The sequence below is a fragment of the Aythya fuligula genome, chromosome 11 (genome assembly GCF_009819795.1).
Source record: "Aythya fuligula isolate bAytFul2 chromosome 11, bAytFul2.pri, whole genome shotgun sequence".
In the NCBI taxonomy this organism is placed as follows: domain Eukaryota; kingdom Metazoa; phylum Chordata; class Aves; order Anseriformes; family Anatidae; genus Aythya; species Aythya fuligula.
Genome location: NC_045569.1, coordinates 12176764 through 12196247, shown reverse-complemented (window position 1 = coordinate 12196247; position 19484 = coordinate 12176764). Strand labels below are relative to the sequence as shown.

At 36.3% G+C, this 19484-nt stretch overlaps 1 protein-coding gene across 3 annotated transcripts in view; it reads right to left on the bottom strand.

Annotated features, from left to right (window-relative positions):
* The window catches only part of ADAMTSL3 (ADAMTS like 3), a 200689-nt gene that overhangs the window by 92500 nt on the left and 88705 nt on the right, over positions 1 to 19484 (bottom strand). For all 3 annotated transcript variants that reach the window (XM_032194751.1, XM_032194749.1, XM_032194750.1), the window contains exons 4-6: positions 12569 to 12696; positions 10149 to 10194; positions 2967 to 3203 (exon numbers count right to left, since the gene is read on the bottom strand). In XM_032194751.1, the coding sequence (XP_032050642.1) occupies positions 2967 to 3203; positions 10149 to 10194; positions 12569 to 12696 (411 nt within the window). The remainder of the gene's footprint in view (positions 1 to 2966; positions 3204 to 10148; positions 10195 to 12568; positions 12697 to 19484) is intronic.

Here is a 19484-nt window from a genome sequence, read left to right as displayed (position 1 = left end):
ACAAGAAAGCAACCTTTCCACTCTGCACCCAAAACAGTCCACAAAGAGAAAGATTAGTCAAATGACTATCATCTTTAAAGGTCTTTGGTAAATAAAACTCCTAGTGTTGATAACAGCAGAACCACTAAATAAATAAATGAGTAAATAAATAAATAAAATTATTATTGTACGATCTCAAAGTACATCAAAGGTCTTGATACAGATATAGATACCTCGATAAAAATTTCCAATTCTAAAACAACAAATCTAGACTTAAAAAAAAGAATCTATCAGTGCAAAAATACTTCACCAATAGCCAGTGCCTTAAAGGAAATGCAGAGAAAGCACCTCAGAGCTTATAATTTTAGATTAAGGTATAAATGAGTAAAATCACATATGAAACTGCATACTATAACCTTGGATTTTTTCCTAAAAGATGTTCTCTCACACTGAAAAATATTTTTGCACAATTAAAATAATAATAATATAAAAAGGAATAGATGGAGAAAAAAAAAAGATCTCATTAGCAGTGTAAAAGAGCTCCAGTGCCTATTTCTGAAATGACTAAGTTCTTGAGCCACTACTTGGGTTATTCTAAAAACTGATTGTTTAAATTTCCAACTATTTGTCAAATATACATACAGAAATACTGAAAAATACTAACACAAAACATTTAAGACAACAATTCTGAATATGTCTTTCAACTGTTCTTCATAAAACTTGGTCCAGCCTAGCCAAAATGAATTTTACACTATTTATTAAAGATTCTGGATGTTCAAGGTCACTGTGGGAGACACTGGAAACCTCTCATCACCGAGCCAAATTCTCATTCAGAGAAAGGCTTCTGTAGATGTATCATCTACAAAATGCTTTGGTAACCTCCAGGGTGAAAGTTGATACTAAAAGAGACATCACTAAGAATATTGCCAAAGAAATGTATTATTTTGCAAGTGCTTCCATTGTTTATAGAGGTATATCCTATCTAAACACGTACAGTAATGAATGCTGTTGGATACCTCTGTGAAATACTATTGACAAATGCTGTCTCTTGAAGGGCAAAACCGTAAGGAACTCTTCTTCTATTTCAGAGGCAGCAGATGCATTGTATGTTGGCATGATTGGTATTGGAAGTGCAGTATACATAGAAGTCACAAAACACGCAGCAAGGTCCAGATCATATATTAATGTTGCTGTAATTTGCACACCAGTCTTCTGCCAAACATCAATTTTTCCCCAATAATGGGGCAATTTTGCTCTCCAGACTATATACTGCATTTTTGAGCCACATTCCTTTCAGGCATTTAACACAACAACAGATTCAGAGAAAGGAAACTAATTGCAATAACATATCCATTCTATTAAGATGGTTCTGTTTATAAAACTTAATATTACAATATTTATTTGATAGTGAGACATGATCAAAGCCTCAATTATAGCCTTTTTTTTAAACCCTAACTGAAGTTAATAGCATAACTCTAATAATAACTGTAGATAGAAAGGTAGATTTCCAGTAAAAATACACTAAAAATCAAATAATTCTATCACAACTTCACCCTGTATAATAATGGTTACCACTCTGGGTAGAGCTCAAAATAACTGGTTCCAAGTTACTGAGTCTGAAATTGGTTCAAAAAGCCATTATGTTAAGCTATTAATATCACTTATAAAGGCCTCTTACAAACCTAGCATGCAGAGCACATTTGTACATTGACTGTGTCTGTGCAAGGAAAAATCTTATAACCACTTCCAACTGCCTGAAGCCTGTCTTTCAGCTGAAGCAGAAAAGGTGGTGATATGGAGACTAGGCAGACAAGGAGAGAAGTCTGGGTAGGACTGGGTAGAACTAGGCACAATGCTGAATGAATATCAGCTGGCTAGAACTAAAACTGGGACAGATGAAAAACGATGATATTCAAGCCAAGAGAACCAAGGAAGTATGGTACTGCCCTTCCTCATGCATTTCTGTTTTCCAGTTACTAAGGCAGCACAAAATACCGGGATCTTATGCTGCTGTCTCTCTTTGCCTTAAGGTTATCAGGAGGCTAGGTCTCCTGATCCAGGTCGGCCAGTAAAGATGTAACACCTCCTTATGAGGTGCTAAGCCTGGAGACAGAAAAAAAGAGAAGTTTCAGCTGGTTCTACATGAAGTATTATCCAACTGCCAGCCACTTTTGTTCTGACAGTGAGCTTCTAACCCAATTATCAAACTCATGTGAATATCCATCTTAAGAGGCTGCGGAGGCCTTAGACTCCCTCTTCCATCAAAGGACAGCAAGTATGATGCAAGTATGTAAAGCAAGAGTTTGGCAGCTGAGCAAGCCTTGTTTATTTTTAATGTTTTTATCAGAGGCAGAACCTCCCCTCTAGCAATGAAATCTAGAAATTACAAATGTATGATAGGAATTTAAGATTCAGATCTTTGGAATGCACCTTGTGAAAAAAAATACAAAACTATTGTAGTCATATTCATTGCCTGGATTAGGAACTTCTTAATGAAACAAAGAGGCAAGAGTAACACATGTAACAGGCAGACATACACACTCCCACACACCCAACTGCCATTCTGGGCTGGAGCCTGTAAAATATAATTTTTTTTCTATAACAGAGTTCATGTGATGAAAGACTTGGAGAAGAAGTAAAATGAATCTGAAGTCTATGTAATTTCATCATACCATGGCAGACATACCAAAGGTTGGGGTTTAACTAGTTTCAGTAATTTTTACATGACTAAAAATTACAATATAAATACAAGAATGAGTGAATGTTATTGAGTTGTTATTTGTATATAAAAATGTCAGTGGATAAGACAGTCAAGGACTCCTGTGTGCAAGAGAAAGGTAAGTTATCTACAATCCAGGTGGCAGTACTTGCAAATACTTCTAAAGAAAATTGATATATAAAAGAGAAAAAAAAAAAAAAAAGTGGCCACCTCATGTGCAAAGTGCCACAGAACAAAGGCCGTATTTGGATTTCCACTACAAACATACCTGGCATATTCCACTGATGCACATATCCAAGGATTCGATATTGCAACGAGTACCATCTAGAACTTTTGGGGCAAGCTCCACAATCAAGTTCTTTCCCAGAGCTTGACACTTCAGGGCACATGGTGCAGTAGGATCATTATATACGGGGATCCACTCATAAAAGTGTCCCTGGTACTTGACATCATTGTAGGCTGAACACTGTTGTGCTCTAAAGTCACCAACATCTGAAGGGCAGTCCTATAAACAAATGAAAGAAGATAAATTATTAAAAAAAAAAAAAAAAAGTGAACCATCTGCATTTTTAATAAAGTTATCTGAGAATTAGATAGAACCTATTCAGGTAGGCTTGTTTCAGGAATGTTACAAAAAATATCACAGAATCATGGAATATCCCGAGTTGGAAAGGACCCACAAGGATCTTCAAGTACAACTCTTAAATATGTCACACTGCAGTGTTCTACTGTGTGTATTAAAACAATTTATGTTCCTTAATCCATTGCTTACAATACAGGAAACAGAATATTAACCATATCCCAGTAATAACACAACTGATACATGAGAATAATTTTAAAACGCTACTTTTTATGACACCATATTGTACATTCACTTCTAAAGCCTGAAAGACACCAGAATTTTGTCCTTTACTATAGTTACAAAAAGATCTTCACCTCAATGGAAAAAGTAGTACTTTGTTGAAATAAAAAAAATACTTCAAATCAGTAATAATTATATAGTGCTAGTTCTAAGGAGACAGTTCAATACTTCCTCCCATACAGAGCCTCAGCATATATAGCTAAAATACAAAATACAATAAATGTCTCGGTAACGAAGTTTGGAATATTCAAATTTTATTTTTATTTTTTATGTATAAAACATTGCACCCAAACAATGATGTTAATATTAAACTACAGTGACAGGAAAGGAGATGAATATTGATTTATTCAAAAGGAACTTTGGTAAAGTACTGACAAAGGAGTTAGTGTGTCAAACAATCTCTCACTGAAGACTTCCCTTAGAAGTATGTCCAGTGTCAAACAGTCCATATGCCAGACTGAGAGGATATTCTTCCAAGAATTCCAACTGCACATACATGCCAGATGTGAGGCTGATTTTAACAAAGATTTGTTTTCATTGGATATAAGGCTGAAAGATTGTGATGTGTCGGCTGAACTCCTAGAACTTATTACTCAGAATTAGTTAAAAATACTAATCCTGAACTGTGCTTCAACATTATCAGAGAACTGAGCATCCCCTGAAAAAAAAAAACTAATGAAACAGCAAGTGCATTACATGATACTACGGATTAAAACATACATAAGAATGGTATGAATTTACTCCAGTGTCCTCAACATATCTTCCTGACACCATTTTGTCATATGAATCTAAATGAGTTGGTACTGCATTAGCATGATACTTTGTCAGTTCCTCATTTTTTTTTATAATTATTTTTATCTTCACTATAGGAAACGGCAACCAAGAGATGTCTCTGGCTCATCTGTAGTTCATAAAAAACTTCTAAAATCAGTGGTGCCTTTATAGATCAGCACAAGGAGCTTTTGCAAAGTGCACTGAGCAATTCACTGATCATTCCCAGCAATGCTTTTCAACACTGCCTGGTCCTACGCCTTACAGTGACAGTAAATTAAAATTATGCTAGTACATCTCATATTTTTAACCTGGGATACTTCTAGGTTGAGTCTAGTTTGTTTAAACAATAACATGATGAAATAAGAAAAGGAAAATTTTAAATTACAGTTTATGTAACACTTCAAGAGTTTTGCCTGTGCAAAATCCCACAAGTGAGAGCTTCTAAAAACGTGAAGCAAATACTGTTAGAAAGTACCCTTATTTACTATCATTCCAGAGAAATTCCCCAAATTTGCATGGGTGTAAATGAGAACAGAATTTGGCTTGGACTTATCTGTCACCTCCCATTTACCATAACTACAAGGCTAAAAAGCAGGGAGGACACCAGAATTCATATGGATACCATATGGTTCCCTTCCACCATTGCAAATGGAGGAGAAGCTAAGGATAAGAAATAGTAGAAGTAAAGTTAGAAGCAATATTTTGGACTAGTGTTATTCAACCGTGCACAGCTTCATTTTCATAACAAAGAACTAAAATGCTATCTGTAAAATAGGCAGAGAAATGTCCTTAGGCTGAGTTTTGACAGGCTGTTCTTACAACTCATTATCGCTAGGTGTTGATGCAATGCCAAGACACAAACACCACAATGTCAGAATGTCAACCTATGGTTCCTGTACGCTTCTCACTGATTCAACACAATGCAGCCCCTTCCACTCAGTTCCTGACTGCTGGAGAGCAAGTGAATTTTCATCTCCCTATTCTCTTTTGGCATCTTCAAAGAACACAAAGAGACTGTGGCAACTCCTGATTCACATGCCAACTCCACCTGCTTTATGTTTGAACTGTGTTCAAAAGCAGGAGCCTAAAAGGAACATCACAAAGGGATATCAGAGGGCTGAAATTATCATTTACGTTATTGTAGAATTTGGATGACAACCGAGTTCAGATCCGTTTTCCTCAGAGCAATATATGTTTGTATAAAGAAACGAGTTCATAATCTAAACAGAAAGACGAATAAGCACAGAAAGGAATGTAATCAAGACAACAAGAGGATTCAGACTTCAGATTGATTTCATTGGACTGGGTCAGAAAAGTGAGGGGGGGGCTTAAAAAGTAGAAAGGAAAAATGAGGGGACAAGATGTGGGAGAGGTAGGCAAAGGAGAAGCATGTGTGGGAAGTGGGCAAGGCTGCTTGTCAGCCAATGATACAGGAGCAACAATCCTTACTCTGTGGTTTTAATCTATTTCAGATATCAATTCATTCCTTCTATTCCTTCTTTCCCCCTACCCTGTCAATATTCCACACTTTTTTTCTTATTTTTTTTTTAAATATTTTTGCTATCAACTTCAGGATTTTTCACATTTCCTAACTTCAGCAATCACTTTTGCCTTGTACTCAAAGCACTGAACCAAAGCCAGGCCACTCGTAGCTTCATACAAAACATAAGGAGCTGAACAGATATCTATGATGTCTAATACATGAAAACGTTGGCAAAATAATCACATCCAGATTTCATAGTGTAATGAATTGTATTTATGACATGACTTATGAACATATTAGACAGGCAGATCTGAAAAAGATGCTTCAGACATCACTACCATGCAGTTTAAAACATATATATAATCTCCCATTCTTTTTGTGACAGATCATTAAAACTACTGCATTTAAGGGCTGGCTTCCTATGAAATGTATCGTTTTAGTTTTGGCAGTGACTATTCATAGTCTTTGAAAACAAAGCTAACCTGGGAAATCTGAATCTTTGTAAGCAATGTTCATGGACAAAATATGAAGGTTGCATCAGACCCTGTGATTCCTGCCAACAATTACTCTGCTGAAAAAAGCACAAAAGAGAAGGCAAGAAAATTCCCAGTAAAAATGATGACACCAAAGAAAGTCTAGTCCTTTGTCTAGTTTTGTTCTTTGAATCTCAGTTTGTTTTAACCTAGCCAAAACTGATGAAGTCATTGTTTTGTTTTCTTTTTGAAACTAGCTTCAGGTTCTAAGTTATTCAGAGGCAATTTTCAGGCCACTTCTTAGTAAAATCAAGATACCTGAGCTAGAAACCCTAGCCAGGACAGCTATAGGGTATATCAGCATTATTAAATAAAAAAAATAAGCAAACAGATTAGAAAGAAACTATGCAACTCATAGTGAAATATTATAGGAATAGAGCAGAGATAGATCAGCCAAGATTTTCTGAATAAGATAAGTGAACTGGTTAATAGGTGGATGCTGAGACAACAATACAATAAATATGCTGAACAGGTGTGAGCATTATCTGTATATAATAAAAGTTTACAGTGGAATTAAACTTGAGCAAATCTGTTACAAAATGTTTTTTTTCTTAACTGTAGGAGAGTCACTCTGGCAAACATATAAGTGACTTTTTGGCACGTAAGAATGTGAAATTTATGGGGAAATGGCCCAAATAACTTGTTCTATGAATAAGACCCTAAAGGATTATCTTAAACACTTCCATATAGTGCACATCATAGCATCAGAATGTAACAGTATATACAAAAATGGAAATATAAAAAAGGGGTTTAAGAAAGACTGAAAATCACATTGAACAGCATATAATGAATAGTTTGTATCATTTATTTCTCTAAAGTTTCTTTAAGAAAAGCTGAAAGCACACATACAGTTCTAAGAAACCAAGCACATGGCATCCCAGTTATAGACAGAAAGATAAGCAGGCTAAACATATGTATGCCTTAATAATCTCAGCAATTATTTTGTTGCTAAGACCTTGAATTGATTTTTTTGATTGAAACATCACTAATATTATTCTGGAACTATGCTTGAGTTCAGCGAACTTACTACTATTCTATTACAAATCCAGATGAAACCAATTTTCTGGTAAAATGATTCTTGCTCTTTTCATTAGAATGACACACACATTAAGTTGTGCTTCATTTGTACTCCCCAATATAGATGTTAGTGGTGTAATGTATCATGTAGCAAAATTACATTTGCAGACGATTTTACACTGTATATATACCGAATGTCTCATGTGGTTAACAATAATACCTACTAATATGGAAAGAAGCTAGTTTAAACTCTTAATTTTCAAACTAAAATTTTACTCTTCAAGTGAGAAACATTAATTAGAAATAATGCTTTGGGGAAAATTGTATCATTTTAAAGAGGACTGGCCTAGTCCTAGTCTGGCATTAGGTCTAAGCTCCCATTTCAAGGTTAAATCAGGTCTAATACTAGGTTTTAATTCAGTGAGGCCTAATTCAAAGATCAACTTTCCACTGTACTAACAATGGAAATCTCATGAAATTTATTTTTCTCTGGAGTTCTCCATTATCTGATCCATAATCTAGCAAAAACAGTTCCTGAGAGATCTGGCTCTATCTGAACTGAAATAGAAAACTGACCCCTTTCAGACATGCCCCAAAAGCAGAACTGTAAATGCAGCTTCCTGTCTGGAAATTAGCATTTGAATCATCATAAATTCAAACATATTCACATACAAGATGCTAGCCACTTATCGCTTTAAAATAAGTCTTAAAGTTAAAAAACAGGTCCTAGTGATTTCAGAAAAACTCCCTGGGGGTTCAGAAAGGATATGGTATTGAGTGCCTTCATTCTCGCCATAGATTTTTACTGCGTAATCCTCAGAACAATCAGTGTCCGCAATGGATCTTATGTTTCCAAAAAGCATGTAACTTCTGCTATAAACAGAGATCTATGCACAAATTGATCTCATCTTTCTCCTTTTTCTGTACACTATGTAGTTTCCTGATTGTTTCACTGGAGGAACATAGTATACTACGCTGACTTGTTTGTACTGTTGCATAGGAAGTGGGAGTGCACTGCATCAAGCAAGGATATACATGTATATCCTACATGTATATTATATTATATATATTATACATATATATCCTACTTATATATTATTGCATATAAAGTACATTTATCTAGATCAGGAATGTAGCAAGCATTTTATACGGTGGCATTTTGTTTATTGCTTACATACTGTCTGGCTGCAATCTAGTTTATCACACAGCTTTAAGAGACTGATTTTGTGTGTGTGTGGTATTTTTATTTATTTAAAATTTATTTATTTATTATTTTTATTTATAAGGTAAGGACATGCTGTACTAAACTACTAGGCCTTTACTTCTGAAAGGTCAAGTGACAGGGTTTGTCTCCAGGATCTGACTTTTGCATGTACTGGGCCTGATTCATTAATCACTTCCACTAGCTTCTGCCAGGAAAAAAACCTCCATCCAATGGTGGAAACTCCATCCAACACCAAGAAGTGGAGTGTTAGAACAATTCAAGGTGCTAGTAAGTCTTGTTCCTGAAGAGGTCAGAAGCCAACTGGCACAGAAGAAACCATAGGTGTGGCAAACTGAAGAGTGGGGATGGCCAGTTCTCCCAGGAGATACACTGATTCAACATACTTACTGGGCAACTTCCAGAATCAGGTCTCCTAAGGAGCATGTGTCATACTTCACAGCTGCCTGACACAGGCAGAAATCAGAGAGTTGGCAATACCTTGATTATCACCTGGTCTTCCTTGGGTATAACTCAATGCAAGGCAACTGCACAGCTCACCTTTTAAGGGGTATTTGTGTGAAAATTGTTACCTTTCTCCCAGAGGCAGAAGCAGGTGAATCAAATGCACTACAGCAAAATGGAGATAAGATGCTTTTACTTTGTCTATCTTCCCTCTATTCTGGAACGGGATTGTGAGGATGTCATATTGTACTGTAAGGTAACCCATACTAGGAGGTGACTGCAGATCATAAACCGCCCCATTATGAATTATTGTGTTTGTGCACGTGGTCTGATGATCAGTGGTATCACAAAATCCTGCATGAGCTGCACACCTTGAACAGACTACAACATCTGGTGTGAAAGAAAGCAGCTGTTTAAACAGCATAAAGCATCACTACAAATCAGTTGAGTGCACGTCATGAAGTATGCCATATGTGACTAGTTTTCATAAAATGTGTCTGTAAAAATAAAATTTGATTGCATCATAGTAACAGTAACTGCATATTCAAATCTCCAGCTTCATATTCAGTCACGGAAATTGTCTATGCCAGTGTACCTAAATATACATACTTATACATATAGAAATATAAAGAGCTGGGCTTAGGCAAACAGAGGGAATGTAAGTAGTAATTATCCAATTTAGGATTTGAAAGCTACACAGGTGGTTACCTTCTTTGCTCATGTGACGAGTGGTGTACTATCGCTAGTGATTACAAATGATCAGGACCCCAGTTTAATGCTTCATCTGAAAGACAGCACCCCAGGAAAAGCACTTGCTACTTTAAGATGAGAACTGATTTGTTAATACTCCAAAATGTGTAACTTTCCTTATAAATGATATAAAGTGTTCTAAATCACAATTGGCACTACAATTTGAAAAGAAAATATCCATTTGGGAAGCCTAAATTTCAAACTTCATGGTGTCATGCAGAGCGAAATCTTAAAAAACGGTAATAATGATGGAAAGAAAATTATCCACCATAAGTTTTTAAATAGGAAGCAGCATTTCTTAAACTTTAACACATTGTTTGAATAAGTAGAAGAAGCTGTAAAATAGGGTTAAAAGCCAGACTCACATTACTACTGCAGGTTTTGTATCGAATATTCCGACCTTCACAGTTCCTGAAAAATAGATTAAAAAAGGTTACACTGCATTACAGCAAAATACAACCCTGCATGTTTTAGAGCTAGTTATCCTCTTGAAAATTAGACTTTTATTACTTCTGCCCTACCATAATTTGAACTCAAAATACAAGGTTTAAATACAAAGGGGATCTGGGGACTCAACAGGTTACGCTGCTGTCTCTTCAGCAAAGAACATGTGGCTTTCTCTGTGAGCCCAATTTGCTGCAAATCTTATGAAAAACACATTTATTTTGTGAAAAAGAACTCATAATGCATCCATAAAGCCTGATCGATGCTGACTTCAGCAAGTTACTTCTAATCCATGGGATGTAACCCAGAAGAAAAGAGGATCAGAATATCTAAGCAATTCTTTAATCAAGCTTATAGCTAATGAGCATTAATTTTACTTCCCCGAATTCAATTAGGAAAGAAAAAACAGCCTCAAAACTTTCTTTATCCCCCCACACAATGCACTATGTTGAAGAACAGCATGTAATTTTACTGATCTGAAGGAATGAGCAGAATTCCTAATTTTAAATGAAATGTAATTCTCACAGACTGCCTGAGTTCCTAAGGTTCCCAACACATGCATGTGAATTGTGAAACCTAGCTCCATAGTGAAATCTGTTACTAGTAGGTGAAGTAACAGGCATATAATAAAGTCATGATTATTTATTGTTCTTTCATAGAAATATGGGGGTGTGAGGATTTCACACCTTTTCAGGGACAGAGTTTGCCAAACTTCTGGATAACTGACTGGCACTTTTTCACAGGGTAAGATATTCTTGTTCTAAAGTAAGAATGGCAAAATCAAGCCCTTGAAAGAACTGGAAATGTATTCTTCATGACTTGATGGGAAATTACATTTAGCGATATCTCTAAAATCAGAAAAAGTGTTTTGGAATAATGCCTTTGAACTGTAAAAAGACCTGCCTAACACTGAAGAAGAACAAACAGATAGCTGGTCGTTTACAGCTCTTGGACTAAATTTTTCACTTTTTGTATGGAAATTAATTGCAAATATTAAAAAGCTTTTTAAAATGCAAGAGACTGAAAAAATACATTTTTAAAAAAGAAAGAGCAATTGATGTCTGGAGCAAGAGTTCAACCAGCTGAGCTGAAGGTACAGTTCTCCAAGCTCAAGATATTACGTCTCAAATTTCCAATTTTTGCAAGAATGATCGTATCACAACGTGCATGTAAAAAATGTTTATGATACATACAAATGTGAAAACTTCGTTTCACAATCGTGCATTTCCTGGACATTACAACAGTAAAGCACAGGAAAAAAAAAAAACTTTTAAACTACACATTTGTCAAGGTATGGAAAACACATGTTTTTTTCACAGGGGATCGCATTAAAAATATTAATAAAACCACAGTGGAATTTATATTGCTACAATTTATTGCGCTCATTTCACAGTCACTAACACACTAGTAGAATATCATGGCTTCTTGCTGGAAATATTACTATTTTCAAAGATCTTTGTGCATTCTGCACTGAAAGGAATAGGCAGCATTTTAATCATCTTTTAAACTTGTATTTCATACAGTTTGCACATCACATTATCAGCCTTCTCCAAGAGAAATTGACTTTCCGGGTGATACTGCATTTAACTCAAAAAATTAAGAAATAATCAGCAGTTTACAAAAATGGTTAGGAACAACTCAAGTAAAGCAAGCAAATATGGATGCCGGCACAGATGCTTCTAAGCTGGTTGAGATCTCTTCTCGCCTGACTACAGCCCTATTGCATTACTCATGCTTTTAGGATTGTAGTAACAAGTCCTATATTAGTTCAGTTTTACTACTGAGGTAAATGCTTTTCACCGCATACACTGTTCTCTTCATGCTACACTGAAGCTTATCCACGAACACATATGGCCACCAGCACCACTGCACAGAAAGAACTGGCAGAGGAAAACTTTTCATAACATAAAGCAGCATTTGATACATCTATACGTAGAGTTAGTCACTTGGATTTTTTTGTTTGTTTGTTTGTTTTACTACAGGGAAGAGATGGAGGAGACTGCATATTGAACATTACTTCAGATCCAATTTGTATCCAGGTAACCCAGCATTCACTTTGCATTCCCATGGCAGAGATTTCTCTTAATACTTGACCATACTAAAATCATTCTTGCTATTCCATTAACATACTTAATTACACCCTTAAGATCTATCAGAGTTGAGCATTAAGATATTTATCTAATATAGTAAAGAAACATATTAAAAATAGGATTTTATGACACTTGATCTGTAATACAGCATTTAGTTTCAAAAACAGAAGCATCGCTGTTTTCCTATGAGCACAATTAGCAGACAGGGAAATATGGTATAGCTTACAAGCATACATAAGCATGTGGCTAACCTGCCATTTAAACATCTCCTCAGTGAATAGGAGGCTCCCCCACCACACGTCCGTGAGCAATCACTCCAGGCTCCCCAGGCATCCCAGGAGCCCTCCTTATCTTCATCGGAACGGGTAATTCTGGAGGTCTGAAAAAAATGGAGGGTAGAGAGAAAAAAAATAATTAACTGACTTGTTACATGTTTTACTGCTTGACATAATTAGTAGTGAGTATATTACTTTGCTGCTTATTTACAACATCTCAATGCATTTACTATTTTAATATACAACAATTACATGGGAAAATACGCTGAGTGTTTGAAGATGCCGTGTATTTAATGCATTGCTTTCTGCACAAGGACTGCTGTGTCCAAATATGCGATCATTGCCAACATACAGATGTCCAGCAAAAGCCTTTTGTAAAAAGCAGCCCCAGAATTGCAGTTAGGGAAGTAAAACAAGAATGCAACTTCATGACAAAATGCCTTATTAATTTAAGAGAGATTAGGAAAGGCTTAAAATGATTTGTAGGCTACAGCAATTAAACAGTGATTTAAGCTTCTCACATGGTCTTCAAAAACACATTATTACCAGACAACACAAATAAAAAGATATTGGATCAAAAAGAAAAAAAATCTTCTTGACCCCCCCTCAGAATATCATTTTTGATTTGAATTGTATCCAGTTGAAGAAAATTCATATTTTCCAGAAAAAATTCTCCAAGTATTTTAGAACATGGTAAGCTCTTACCATAAGAATTCAATCTCAAAAAGCAACATGAATCTAATTATTCCATAATGTTCTGCTTCAGGAGAGTACCACTTTTATTTTATAAATTTCCTTCATGAAGAAAGCATAGGAAAAATCAAATTCAGGGTTTCCCCAAGCATTTCTTTCTGATTTCACAATTGTTCGTCATGTGTTCCATTTAAATCCTACTTTCATTCCTCTGTCCCTGCAACCATTAAAATTTCTTTCTTGAAAAAACACATGCAGATTTTTGTAACCAAGCATACCATATGATTCCTTGAGAGTCATCAGACATACGTGATGGGTTGTCATCACAAAGAAGTTGAGATTTTTTTATAAATCCCGAATTATACCCACCAGATGGAGATGAAAACACTAGCCACTCTAATCACCATGTTGATAGTGTTTGCACATAAACTCCAAACATAACTATGTGCCTGTTCTTTGCACCACTATGAGCAAAAGCCATAGCCCAGATAGAAGTAAGGCAGCGAGAGTAATTTATCCCAAGTGACAGAATATTGAGCAATGTTTACCCTGTGTTCCAGTACAACTGCAAATGTGAGAGGATGTAGGGTACACCCGAGCTTAACTGAAATAATTATTTGTACAGCCAGTATTTCGTTCCTATTGACTTCAGTGGGCACCCAAGTCACAACTCACAGAGAGAAACTGAGGCAGCACATCCACATTTCTATAATTTTTGACTGCATAGAAAGGCACAGCTTAATCTGATAGCATTGTAGCATCTTCACTACCCCTTCCCAAAAAACAAGGGCAGAGAAACACTAACCAAGGTCTGTGTGTCAGCAAACAGCATAAGGAACAGAGACAAAAACATTACTTTACTCCATAAATTACATCCAAATGAGCATTCAGGTCTTCAGAGGTGCCAGTTAAAAATAAACGCTTAAAATACTTCAAAGATTTTTGTGTGTGACTGAATCCAGAGAAGTGCAAGACATTTGTACACATCTTAATACTAAACCAGATGAACATATTTTAGTAATCCAGGTGGTTTTCTTGTTTTGTTTTGTTTAGTTTTGTATGTGTGGTTTGTTTGTTTGTTTGTTTGTTTTGAGAAAACGTAAGTAAGCTCATGAGACAAAACTTAGTCTTATTTTCTTCCGAAATGCCTCAAAAAAGTAATTTGAAAGGAAGTGAGGGATGTATAATTTGAATATTATGGTACAAGAAAAAATAATACATAACTCTCCTTAAATTTCAACGGCACAGATAACGTCAGCTCATCTTCAGCCATGAAGAAAGTTGACTCAGACAATAGCCTAACAACTCGAAGCAAAAATGGCAAACAATAAAAACAAAGCTGTTTTCAAAACAGAGCCGTACAAGGAATATGACCCAGTACCATGCTATGTAGACAAAGGGATTTTCTTCTAAATATAATGTCAATAATCAAGTGCCACAGAACTTGAGCGAACTGCTCTCTTTGTGCATCAGCTGTCACACAGGCTGCATTTGCATTGCAGTCGGAAGCAATAATATTGAGCAAGCATCCTTTTAGAAACCCAAATGGCACATAGTTAAGCTTAGCTGTACTTAAACAGAGTTAAGGACTATTCAAACACATTTTAAAGGCATTAATAAGAGCAGGAAGATTTGATATAACACCACTATTCCACAAAGCTAAACTGCTAACAGAAACATCAGCAATTTCCAAACTTTTTCATCCCTTCCTCAGAAAACTAGAGCTTTTTGAAGAATTTATTTTGTTAATTAGATAACTTATCACCATTTGAACAGCAAACTGCAGGCACTGGTCTAAACACATCAGTGGCTCCTTAACTTTCCTGCTCCCCTCGGTTTACAAATTTTACAAACACTTACTTTGGCTTAAGTACACTTTTAAAGCAATCTACTATTCCAGAAACGATAGAGCCCTGCTCTGCCAAGATCCCCGAGGAATTTTTTCACTGGCGTTGGGCTTGCTTTACATCAGAAGCCAACTCTGAAATGTCTGACACTGAAAATGGAAGTAACTGCCTTCAATCTTGAGCAAAAAGAGCTCAGCACTTCCCAACAAATCACTCAGCACATGAAAATAAGTTGAGATGAACAAGAGTCACTTCTTTCAAATTTATGAGTGCAAAATTAAAGTTTGTCCTCTGTAATCCCAAGGCAAAGAATTGGTTTTTAGTACGTTAAGAATGGTTCAAAATTATGATATTTAAAAAAATAAATAAATAAAATAAATAATAAAAAAGGCAGTACATGTCACAATCTCTTGTAAAATACAAAGTTTCTTTGGACAAAGCAGTGACAATGCCTAAAATAATCCTAACTTCAGCATTGTATTAAAACCAGCCACATGATATTAACAGACAGAATGCCATCTAGAGCTCTAAACAATGTCCAGTTGTTCACTTACCAAACTGTTTTGATAAAAATCATTGTTCTGAACTGTATCTAATTAAAAAGCTGTAAATACTAGGATGATCAAAGCAGAAGTTTATGCCAACAAAGCCCTCTTCAGAATCATTGACTAATTCAGTGCCCACAGTGTTGATTTAAACTCCGGCTAGTTCAAACTACTTGTCCCATGGGAAAGAGTTAAAAGCAGCTTGCACTGCCTTCGTAATTTACTAGCAAAATAATATTGATTTACTAGCTGTCTGGTTTCATAAACTCTACATGTTACATTTGTCTACACCACGGTACCAAATTAAAGTAAAATAAAGCAAAGATCACCAACATCATGATTTAAACCAACAAAACCTTGGAAGCTCATTTAGGAATTAAATCAAGAGCTAATTGCAATTGGGCACAAAGAGTATTATTGTATCTCAGAACTACATTCAAGGCTTGCTTCTTAACTTTTATTTTTCATGTTTTTACTGTCTTAAGTCATAATTCTAATATGTTTCAGTAGTGACACTCTGCTACGTGTTTTTCATTTAGTGGCTCAATTTTCCAACAGACGTACTACTACATATACATTAAGCTTACGGTTTACATGCTTCATAATGAACGTACTTGTGTACCTACACGTGCATGTATATGTACACATGTACATGTACACCTGTGATATAACATGATCAAATAAAGCCGCCTGTGCTGTAATGAAACCAGACAAAATAACTTGAAACAGCTATTAACATAACTTTAAGAAAAACCTGGATGATTTGCTGCTCTTTACATAAAACTAGATGGCAAAAGGCACCACTCTTCCACTTGATCCAGCCACATTAGCTGTAGTTGTATCCATTCCAAAAGCACCAAATGGGAACACAGGGTTAGAATACAAGCATTGCATTTAAGGCAAATGTATTTCAGAACCTATACAGCTTTCTCTGCAGAAACAACTCCAGCACATATGATAAAGATAGTTCAAAATATTTCATCCCAAACTATGCATCCAATATATATTATTAATTTTCAAAATAATAAAAGGGTAAGTCACAATGCTGCACATGAGCCTTGAAACGCTTGAATTAGGGGATGGGGGAAAATAAACTACAAGTTTTGAAACATTTCGTGACACAGGCTGAGCCTCAAAGGCTGAGATGACAGTATGCCAAGGTTTCCTGAAGGTCTGAGGCCCAGCAATGTGCAATCTGAGCCTCTGCTGACAACCCTTAACTGACAGAGACAGCCTTGTTCTTGAAGAACTTTAATGAAAGTATGGCACTGGAAGATTTGGAGGGGGGGAAATGCTAGTGCCAAGTTCCCTTCTTCCGTCCAGGGCTCCGTGTTGCTTCTGCCACATATGGGCATATACAGTAACACCACCTTCTGCTAGCTGTGCGCACGCATGCAGTCTGTGCTTGCTTTGCACTGTGCTTCTCAAAGGAACTGACTACTGCAGAAGTGGGCACTGAGGTAAAATAAATGAAATACAGATGTTACCAGGGCTGATCATTAATCTAAAACAAGGGGATTTTTACTGTCACTTGTAACAGCCAGTAAATAACAACAGCTACATTGACACACATTGCAAAATCAAACACAGTGCTGTTATATGGAGAAAAAATGACTATTTGGCCAAACTTTTGTTTGGCTGTTATGAAGGATGACATAATTGTCTTGAATTTGGTCATGCAGACTTCAAAGGGGATGTGGTGCCAGAGAATGAAGGTCAGTTTATGCAGTTTTATTATTATTCAGACATCCATTACATAAGGCTTGGATATGTAAATGTTTAGCATTCAGTGCAACAAAGATTCAGCTTCTCAACAGAAATGCTCTGATACCTTAAATGTTTGTTTTCCAGAGCTTTTACATACATTTTTACTTTAAATACAGACACAAGCCAAGCACGTAGTGTTTTATACATGGGAATTACAACAATGTACAACAAAAGAAGCAGAGACCCGACACATTGATTCTTCTGCAAGAGAGCCCAAATCAGAGTCCTTTTGCCAGGTACACATCACAACCCCAATTACACCTAATTCTGCCCTGCGATGTGTCCCAAGGCCTTCCTCAGTGCAGCTGGGCACAGCTCTGATACTTGGCAAAATTCAGGGATTCAGTGCAATCTCTGGGCAGCATCTTCCAATGCAGACAATGCCCAGTGCTAAATGGGAATTTCAAATGCTCTACACAAACAGGTTAGAAAAATATGGCTACAAAACAAGCCTTTGCCATGGCAGTAAGGACCTAGTTATGAAGGAATATTTGCCACTGTATACGCTGCTATGCCAATGTTAGTGCAGATCCCTAGGTGAATGCTCTTTGGTTTTTCTTATAGCTTCTTATCAAAGCAGTTTGTATTCATTCGTAAAAGCATGCCAAACTCCAAAAGAGAATCCCCAGAAGGACTCTTAGCAATGCTATATCATATTGCTATTTATTAACACATGGCATATAACTACACTTCTCCGTACAGAATTTAGATTCTACAGACTAAATTTGTCCAAGTGAGAGAACCTACTGGAGGGTATAAACACCACTTCGGTCCCACTGAAGGCCTAAATTAAGCAATACCCAAAGCTCAGTACTGGCCTTTTTCCCTGGAGTGGATTTCATCCTTGATGGTATTTTGAACAGAGATGAAGCATTTCCTTTTTATTGCTTCTTCCCACTCTCACAACCCATAAATACTATTAACACTATCCTGACTTCCAGAGACTTCCAAAGCACAAGGTTATGTTGCTGTTCACTAATCTTTACACACAGCACTGCATTTTGCCATTTTCTTCTCCTAGTACCTACAATGCCTCCAAACAGAGGCAGCACAAGGAATTATGGCACTGAAGGGAAAATATCCTGCCTGAGTAGCTGTGATGTGTTTCCCAGATTCCTCTTTCCAGACACTACAGTGAGTGGAAAAGGTATCAGATTGCACTGTTGACTGCATCCACGAGCCGAGTACATAACTGAAAGAACAAGTATTTACCTGCCGATAACCACTGGAGATGCTATCCAGCCTCAGAACAGTATCCGTCACTTCCAAGTTTGGCTGTTATGCCCATTGCTTTGCAACAAACTATCCTAGAGATCTCTTTCCCTGCTAAGGCCACATACAAAAATGATTTACACCACTATTTCACACAATCTAAGTAAGGCGTAGAATGCAGATTACAGATTTAGAGAAAAAAACATTCCAGTTATGGCAGCAACTATATAGAAGAACAGTCAAATCTTATTTCCAGACAAATAAGAACCATTAATGAGATCTTGTAATACCTGATTTTAGCAGAAAAACTTCCACTTTTTTCGTTATGACCGATTTCAAGACATTTCCTGCTATATTTCCACTATTGCTGGGTACATTATAGATTGCCTAATTGTGCACTGCATATGTCATTAAGTTTAATAGATCTTTTATTTATATGTACCAACATAAATTATATGTTATTCCTTACACTGAAGAAAACATATCTAGAACTATAAAATCCTTTGCAGAAAACCATGAGAGGGGAAAAAAATTAATGCATCACTTCAGACTGACAAAAGACACCTGGGAATAACTGCAGCTATTTTAAGCAGATGTTTTGGAGTAATTAGTCTTAATATTACTAACATTATTTCAGTTACATTAACCATTCCTTGCATTTGGCCTTGCCACTGTCAGGCTGTCCACACACTAGGAACCAACAGCAAAATGGAAGTTGTGTCTGGTAACAAAAAGAGTGTTTCAGAAACACAAGCTGGTAAAGCTCAGTGACAGACCAGGAGAATGACCAGCAAGAAAAGAGCCAAAAAGGCAAATGATGGACTTGTA